Source organism: Monopterus albus, unplaced genomic scaffold, assembly GCF_001952655.1.
Source record: "Monopterus albus unplaced genomic scaffold, M_albus_1.0 scaffold182.1, whole genome shotgun sequence".
Classification (NCBI taxonomy): domain Eukaryota; kingdom Metazoa; phylum Chordata; class Actinopteri; order Synbranchiformes; family Synbranchidae; genus Monopterus; species Monopterus albus.
The window spans coordinates 969888-979718 of NW_018128062.1; the positions used below are offsets into that span (position 1 = coordinate 969888).

Here is a 9831-nt window from a genome sequence, read left to right on the forward strand (position 1 = left end):
AAAAAACATCCAACTATAACATGTAATATAACTAAAGCATGTTAGTTTGAATGTTAGCACCAGGAACAGAGGACGTATTCACATCGTTTACTTACGTAAAAGTACTAATATCACAATGAAAAATTCACTTACAATGTTCCAAAAAGTCCTGCATTAATAATGTTAAGTAAAAATAAGTATTAAAAGTATTAGTAGGCTATTCAATGAAGAAAATGTTATACAGTATATTCTATTATTACACTGACAGCCTGTCACTCATGCACTGATGTAAAAGCAGGACTTGCTTGTTGTAGCTGGCTGAGGTGGAGGCTCTGCTGAACTAGTTTGTATCCAAATGCAACTTCTGATTATTGTCATTACAGATGAACCTGCTAATTATTTTCTCCATGAATCGACTGATTGGTTTGTAGAACTTCTGACAAAAGTGAGAAAGGCCGTCAGGCTGCTGTAAATGATTATCAGAACAGTTGTTACTTTATTGTAGGTGTGTGAGAGCACAGCCAGACCTATCTGTACCATCACTCACACACAAACACTCATTAATGTGAGCTGGAAAAGTCTGTGTGTGTGTTTCTATGGTCAGATCAGTGCGAGGTCTGTTGTACGTCAGAGATTAGTGAACGAACAGACTGGAAAATTACATCAGGAGCGCATTTTAGCAACGTTTATGGTTTGGGATTGAAGTTAGAAACAGGGCACATACTTCATGTACAGAGAGAAGGTGTTTTCGAAGGTGTTCGATTTTGCTGGATAGAGTTCGGTGATTTCAGCCTCCTTCTCTCTGCCAATTCTTCACTGCCTGTGTGCACGTGGTGCCCGCAGCGGAGTCTTAAGGCAGTCGGGTAAGTAAGGTGTACACAGATTGGGTTTTTTTTCCCTTCAATACCAGTAATAAACAAAAGTGCATGGTAGGATAATTGTCATTTTTCATACCACGGTATACCATTAAAAAAAAAAAATCGATACACTAGTGTTGCCCTGTCAGGTGCACTTTTTCACCTTCACCACTACTTTGTCTGTGCACTAACCATGTGAAACTGCACCAACCTTGCTGTTAAAAGTACAGCTGCTTAAATTTAGACAGGCAACAAATACCTTTTAGTTTTCAGTCCTCATGTACCATCTTAACTACATAAATGCCTAAATTCCCCTTACTGATAATTGCTAAACATTACAATGTTAAACTTCCTCAGCTCTGGCTTCACATTTTGCCAAAAAAGGAGCTACTCAAGCTGCTGTGACAAACCACTGCAAGCTGACGGGCAAAGGCCATTTTCATGCAAATGTATGCCCTGGTTTGATTTCCCTTAGCTTCTTTAATAGTTTGTAATATTGAAGCAATCCACAAAGCAAACATCCTATTTTAATTCAGTATCTTTTTTTGGTTAAATGCACACAGAAATATTCATAAATAACTTCTGAAGATGAACAAAAACACAGGAATTTATATGCACACTGCGCACACACATGCAGACAAGCAGTGAAACAAACACATGCACCCTATGTAGCTCAGGGGTCTGTAGTCTATTAAATGAGCTGGGGAATGCTGCTAATGCAGTACAATGATAACATTCCTGCAGTGTTTGGATTTCCCCTAGTGATCCCTCAGCAGAGGAGAGGAGGAACAGAGGAGTGTGGGGGAGCACACTGTTCTTGGCAACTCCTTGTCGTTTTTGTCCTTTTCTGCATTTCTCTACTGTTCTACCTTAATCTTGTCCTCCCTGTCGGGCCTCATGTGTCAGCTACAGAGCCTAAGAGACTAAGCTGAGTTCAACTCACTATATTAATGGATTAAAGTATGCGTTGTTAGCTGGGTGTTGACTAGGTCTTAAATTTTATTTTATTATAATCAGTTTGGAGAAGGCGTGAAACAAACCCCAACAGTTAATCTAATTGTTCTCCAAGACTTGTCAGAGTGGCAAAACGAGCTGATAGCACACTAGTAGCTGTATGATGGCTACAGCACTGACAGACCTAACAGCCAAGGCCACATATGGCTGTGGTATGTGGTTATGTGGCTGCTGCTGAGTGACTCTGTATAACATTCAGCACAGTAACGTAGCACACCGATGTCCTGTGACTCCAGAGAAACTTAATAGTTACCATAATGACATCTATTTTTAGCAAAGCCAGCCAGCGTGAAGGAAACCTAATCTTGCCATTGTATCAGGTGCTATCCACTGAGCTCCACCAGACTGAGCACCTTTTGGCCTGTTTGTACTGGCAAACAGGAGCTGGAGTCATAATGGGGGCATTCTCACAGGCAGCAGGCCAGTATACACTGGTCCATTCAGCAAACAAGCTCCAGAGCGTCACACACACCTGCGCCATGTCTCTGCCTGCGGCTGACAATGGGAGGACAAAATCAAAACATCCTGTACTCAGTCTCTCTTGCCTCCCTTTCTGACTCAAGTATTTTTTTTTTGTTTGGCATAGTTGCCTTGTGTCTGTCCCTGTCTGTCTGCAGCTGCCTCTCTTTTTCCTTTGTGACTCTCTGTTGCGGTAACTCCATCTCAGTTCCGTTCTTAATTTTCTTATAAATCTTCAGAAGCAACCACAAAAGAATCCTACCCCTATCAATTTGGCCAAAAATACACACGTGTTTCTCCAAATTTGCCATAAGTTTCTAGTTGGACTCAAGGGTGAACGGATTAGTTTTTGATAATCAGTCAGGGTCCCAGTCCCGTGAATGTGACAGGTTGCCAGAGGCATCCAACAGCAAAGCGGCAGCTCTAGTTCAATTCTGATACATTTTTGATACTTTTGTTACCTATAACAGTAACATCCTAATTAAGCCATGCTGTACCAAGTGTAGTTTAATCAGTTGATTAAAAAGTGAAGCCATGGGACAATCATGATGTCCATCCAGCTAATTTTATTGTTCTATCGTGTAAAACTCTAGCTGGCTGAGTGAAAAAGCACTGTAATATTATAACAAGGTAGCATCATTAATGGGTCACACCACACTGCTAAGCACAATCCTGAAACAACTCACCTACACACATACACACACCAGCACTCCTTGCAGTTGTACAAAGTAATAACCAAGTATTTTGTGGTGGTACTGTAGCAACATGTTGGTCACCGTGTCGAAAACAATCTCCATCCATCGCTTTGTCTACAACTCTGTCTCTCTCCATTAACATTAAATGTTGTTTGAAAGCATGCAGAGAGGATCACAATGATCAGTGCAGTGTTAAAACCTATTAAACAGGCATGTGATTGTCAAACCAATGCCATGTAATGGTGAAAACTGTCAGTGTGAGGACAGGAGGTTTTTGCAGGACACTGACATTATGTAAGAGTGTCCTGCTGTGGACCACAATACCTGCCCCTCCAACATTCCCCAGCCTTGACATCATTACCTGAAACTCTGTGACATTTCACCCTTCCTACAGGCACGCATGACAGCAAAAACTAAAACAAACAAAAACATATGAACTCACACTGGATGGTTTCATACTAATTTGTTTTCTCTTCACAAGTTAAGTGTGAAAGAAGATTGTAAAGGTTATGTTCAAGCTGCAAGTAGAGTCATGCTCATGTGTCGGACTAATGCTATGCACTGCTACTGGAATGCAGCAGAAAGTAAATCACTGTCAAACACAACAACACTCTTGTCTTTTATGACTCCGGTATTAGGGTGTAAGGGTACAAGAGAATAGCCTTCTTCTGGCAGGTATTATCCTGGGATCATACTGCCAAATCTTAACCTTAAGGAAGAAATTCCAGATTTTGAGGTGTGCCCTGTCAAACAGATAAGTAGACAAATGCTTCAAACTACAACGCCTGTTTCTTATTCAAAAGGGTGAAAGGAAAGAGCACTTTGTCAGGCTGTATGGTAACGGGTTAATGCATCGCTGAGTTGAGTGTGAAACCAGAAGATAGTTTACCTCTCCAAATGCTCCTCGTCCAATCACCTTTAGGATCTCAAAGTCTTCTTTGTGAAGGCGCATCTGCTTCACTTTGGACGTGAAGGGTTTGGCTGTAGAAAAGACAGGAGTCAGGTTAAAAAAAAAAAAAAAAACTGCCAAGTGACATATAAAGGACTATAGGCATAAAAAGCAGATTGTTTTATTATATCTTCAGATCACAAAAAACAGGATATATAGTCAGTTTTTGTCATAAAAGTATTTCAGAAAGGTGGGGGGTGTATGTTGAATCCAGTGAATGAATTATACAGGCACATAAACCAGGAAAGATTATAAGTGCCTTCTTAGAGATTTTCACGGCATTTTGTAGTTGAAGGGTCATGCCTGAAAGTAACACTGCCGCCCTGTGCCTTCCACTCAGAGTAAATTATTACACTTATGGTTATTAGGTTTTAGCATAACCCATCTACATCTGACATCCAAGACAGTGTATTTAATGAATAAAGCAACTATGTCAGTAACATCACTGATAAGATGAGATGCATCAGGATCTGTCTGTTTCAAAAAAACTAATCAATTACATCCCTTCACAGTAAGTTTTCAGAGCAGTGCTTAGTAATGTCAAGTTTTTACAAGTTAAGAAAACAAACAACCAAGTCAGTTACAGTGCTATACTGATGTGTGAGAAAAAGAAAAGAAAAAAACTCAGCTGCACTGAAGTTAGTTGGACACATTGAACCCGGTACAGAATTGCCTGCCATCAGACGGGATGGGATAAGAGCCTACCACCTCTGCTAACCAATTTTCTGTGGTAAATCCCAACTATCATTTACAGTTTCCTCTAATCAGCAAAATCACTAATACTTACTGGTGGATTTGAATAAATGTCATGGGCAGGAGGCAAGGTCTAGACATTTTCTGTGTCAGTAGATACCGTTATCCTATGACCCAGGCTTATGGAAACATGTTTGTGCAAATTATGTGGTAACCCACTAGGGACCCAACATTTTCGACTAACTCATCAAAGGCCGCCATGCTATTCTAAATGGACTGTATCAAAGTGTTAGTAACCAGCTCAACCTCTTTATAGCACAAGAAACCGGACATACAGTTGTTGGATGATAAAGCTAGCTATTGTTATGGGTATGGTGTAGTTCCTGGGCCTTGGGAGGGCTTTGTGAAGGGTGGCCAGCATTCTCTCACAAAAGCTACACAGATTCCATCTATGGCTGACAAAAATCAGCATTTCCCTCATTTGTGAAGAGCTATTTGATACTTCCTGGTCTACATGACCCCAGTATGCCAAGGATAACTTGGACTGGCTACAAGTTCACCATGGTCAGCATACTGGTTATACTGATACCCAGATTTGCTAATAACACAGACAAACAACTGAACTGTTCATGTTAAAAAGTATTTGCTGCCTGCCTATGTTTAAGCAGCTGTACTTTTAACAGCAAGATTGATGGAGCTTTGCATGATTAGTGCACAGACAAGCTACCATTCACATTTAAATACACTAATGCTTTTTGGTAAACAAAAGACACAATCTCCACCTCTCATACAAGCATCCTTGTGCATGCATGTGTGTGGGAGCTGACCACAAACCAAGATGGCAGTTTGGCCAAACATCATACTAAACCCATCTGACACCTTCAGGGTCAAAGAAACAGACATTCTCCTGCAGTGAATCAGGAAAAATGCCTGCTGAAATTAAATAAACTGGCCACTCGTAGCTCAACAACCTCTCACTCTCCTTGCTATGATCACAGAGCAGAGGGAAAGTAGGGGTCAGTGCAGTGTAGGACATCCTGGCATGTAGCCCTACAAAACAAAAACACACAAGTAACTCAGCCATCTACCTGAGTATGGCTGGAATTTAAACATCTGATGTGGGAAAGATGCTTAGTCATAACATTCCTTCTCCTGCAGACCAGTTATGGAGCAAGTAAACCAGAAATATTGAAGCTAGGGCTGGAACGGTTCACAAAATTCATGGTTCGGTTTATATCCCGGTTTTGGGTTCCGTACATTTTTAGTAAAGTGAGGTAAAAGGCATTACCAGTTTCAACATGCTTTTTATTTATTTGGCAGAAAGAGTTTGCCTTAACAGTCTGGTTAGGATCATGAGGCACATAAGCACTTCTTCACTGTCAGCATAAACCAAACACACAGTGTAGACCGTTCCAAAGAAACACTTCTCTGTTCACTCCATTTTCATGTCTTCTGCAAGATGCCAAGTTTGTTCACATTCTGGTGTGAAAGGCAAGATCTACTGGCAGTAGCATTGTGCTCTACTGTAGAGAAAACTCTCTAGCTGGGTACAGATGTAAAGGGAAGTCATGTCATTTTATCCACCACTTTAGACATGTTTTCACGTGCACGTCACCAACAGATGGGATTCCATTCTATCAAAGTGTCAACTGACACAGAGCATGTAAGAGGTGTGTCACCCCTGCGTTTTTTTTTTTTTAAGCTTTCAGGGGTTCCTCCAGCGGACTTAGTGAAGCGTAATCTCCACAGACAGCTGTTTAAATATCTCAAATCGCTAGTTATTTTCTGTCTGATACATTTTTACTATACGGTGAAGACTGTTTGTCTGGCTGCTGTCCTGACAGATTGATAAGCTGAACGAGCTGATCACGCCACACTTTCAGAGGTGAATTCACAGTAAATCCGTAGCAGACAGAAATGACGCTGGTGGATCTTCTAACTATACTTTGTCTTGTCCACTGGCCATTCATAAGATCGACTGACAGCTGCAATCGATAGTTCATCTGTGCCAAGACGTTTTACTGGGTTACTGGCTTTTTTCCCAAACAACTTTTTCTGTGTATGTCTCAACCCCTCTCAAATGAACCAAATAATACATACGTGAACCAAACCATGACTAGCGATCCAAAAAGGGCAGATTTTTTTACTTTAACTGTTCCAACCCTAACCGAAGCTATGGCTAGGGGTTGATGAAGCCTGTTGTATTTAGGGTAGTGAGCCACCTGCTGACTACTGACCAAAACATCACCATATACCCACAAAACTAGTGACAAACAAGCGAATTGGTCTTTCTCACAAAGTGTTCTTGTGTATCCTTGTGCATTATCCAACTGCCTGATAGCACAATCTCCCAAAGAATACAACGTCTAGGGCAGAGAATAATACTTAGCGTGCTGAACTTGAAAGACTCATTACTAGAAAAGAAGTATCACAGCCAAAGAGCAGTCAAGTCTTCGGTAAAGATCACATTTCAGCTTGGCATCGTTACATGTGATAATCATGTATGGTTTTTATTCATGACAGGTTGGCCATAGGTCAACCTGGCAAACAAACTTATAAGCAACTAGTCAACTTCACTACTGCACACAGAACTCTTTTCAACTGTGTCCCTGCCAGAGCACTCTATTTCAACCAGCACCTCTAACCAGATGCAGCATGTTTGCAGAGTAAAGATAATATCTTGCAACTAAAGCCCTTAGGATTCATATTAATTTCTGTATCAAAGCCACAAAATTGTGCTGGAGTAACAAGCAAGCAGGCAAGAGATTAAAATTATTTAAGATGGCTGATTTTCACTCTTCAAGCATGTAAATAGAATTCTCTTCAGCTTCATTTTTTTAACTGTATTCTTACATTTTATTCTGCTAAATTGTACATAATGAGACGATTTATGACAGTTGTTCATTACAAGGTACAAAGAAGAATATATTTGTTTTCTCAAAAACAAAACAAAAGCTATCATAATCCCCAGTGTCACATGCTTCGGTTCTATATAAATGAGAGGAATACAATTAAATTACGTCCCTGTTTTGGTCTTATATATTTGTTACATAAGTGCTCCAATATTCTAATTTCTGTCTTCAGGTTTGAGTAGGTTTTATTCTATAATCTACAATATCATTATTAGCCAAGAGCTACATAAATAAATACTATAAAAAAGGATCCATTAATTCAGCATTGTCCATACAAACTATACAGCTTTAGCAGCTCACGCCATATCAACACTAAGGTTATGGTCTGTCCTAAAGAGTTACAGTAATTGATGTAGATAAGGGATGTCAAACTCAATCGCACATGGGGCCAAAACACAAAGCACACTTTAGGTCGCGGGCCGAACAGGATAAACATTTATTGAACAGACTAAAACTAAATGTTGTTTGAACATAAAGATGAATGGAAAAAGACAGGATACAATATTATTCCAAAATAAATAAACTTGAACTTAAAATCACCAACCGTATTTCTGCTGACTTACATTTACAAACACCTGCTTTTTGTCTGGACACAAGTACTAATTATGTAAAATGGCTCACCGGACACAGTGCAGCTAATTTTAACTACTGTACTTGTTCAGGCTGATTTGGCTATCTCCTCTGCTGCAATAAAACTTGCTGTGTGATTTCGCTTTGGTGAAAACGTCTGCTGTGATGTCAGATTCCTCTTCAACTCCTCTACCTTCTGTAGCTTCTGCTCTGCATTCACATTTTTCAGCTTCAGTTTTGTCTCGTAGTGCTGTCTTAGGTTATATTCCTTAATTACAGCCATATTAGCTCCACAAATGAGACACACCGGTTTACCAGCAATGCCAGTAAACATATACTCAGCCTCCCACCGGTTTTCAAAGGCTCTGTTTTCAGAATCAACTTTTCTCTTGGCCATTGTTAAGGGCTAGCTTTGACCTGAAATTAGGGTTGTATACATCAACAGACGCTTGACTGATCTGACGTAATTGACACGGGAATGATCGCAGGTAGCCTATCGTTCGGTAAGGCAGCTGTTGTGCTGCATTATGGGGTGTTATCAGCGCATCATATCGCCGGGCCATTAAAAAAATAAGATATAAAATGATCTCGCGGGCCACTTGAGTTTGACGCATGTGATACAGACTATCTACTTTTAAATCACACAACCTTAGACCCTACTGGTGCTTTCCACTTCCCATTCAGTTGTCAACTTAATTCAACAGTGTTAATCCTCCGTCTTCAACAACAAAGCCCATTACTGTTGGGAAGACAACTAGGTCATATCTCAGATGTCTGAGATCCCTTGCTTTCTTATACCTCCGTCTAAAGTGATCTGACACAGAAGGACCGGTCACAGGTATTTAGAACTATGCATAGCTAAAGGCTAAAATATTCACTTGTGGTTTAATTTCGTTATATGGGGGAGTAGGGGGAACAGAGTTAGACTAGCTGAGAGGGAGAAAACATTGCGCGCTGACTCAGGAGCTCCACTAAAACAGCCACATGAGAAATGTCTTTCATCTCTGAGCCAGGAGCCCACAGGCCCTGTCCACAACAAAGGACACGCAAACATAGACACATACAAGTATGTGCAGACACACACACCTAGATCTACATCTGACACATAATTGGTAACTATGCTTTGCTCGGGTTCAACATTAACCATGGCCTGTGGTTACAAAGTCAAAGTGTTTATTTGTCATATGCACAGTCAGGAAACGTGTTTCCCTGTACAATGAAATTCTTATTTTACCGTCCAAATGAATACCACAAAATAGAAATGAAAGGTTACTGTGTGGCACCATGTATCCACAGTAGGTGGCCTGGTGTGGACACCAAGCTTTATCAGATCTCTATTGCGAATGAGACCTCATGTCTCAGTGAGACAGTCTCACCCACATTTACCCTAGGATCAGTGTGCCTCTACTTTTCCTGTAGATTTAGATGGACCCACAGTGACTTGCTACCTCCGTTTTAACAACAAAGGGGGGAAAAAAAACCCACCATAGTATGATCATACATCTTTACTCAAGTAAACTACATGTAGGCCTAAACATAGCAACAGTTGCTATGACAAGGTGTGGTAGGAAGCCCTGGCTACACTTGAGAAGGTGGCTATCCAAGCTTCAAGATGACTAGAACTCTTTGTTTTCAGAGGCTTTTGTAATGTGTAGTGAGTGTGAGTCAAGATTGGCAAAAGATGACATCAGTTATATTAAAAT

At 40.5% G+C, this 9831-nt stretch overlaps 1 protein-coding gene across 3 annotated transcripts in view; it reads right to left on the bottom strand.

Annotated features, from left to right (window-relative positions):
- The window catches only part of cdc42bpab (CDC42 binding protein kinase alpha (DMPK-like) b), a 78117-nt gene that overhangs the window by 34983 nt on the left and 33303 nt on the right, over positions 1–9831 (bottom strand). For all 3 annotated transcript variants that reach the window (XM_020616947.1, XM_020616946.1, XM_020616948.1), the window contains exon 2: positions 3894–3985. In XM_020616947.1, the coding sequence (XP_020472603.1) occupies positions 3894–3985 (92 nt within the window). The remainder of the gene's footprint in view (positions 1–3893; positions 3986–9831) is intronic.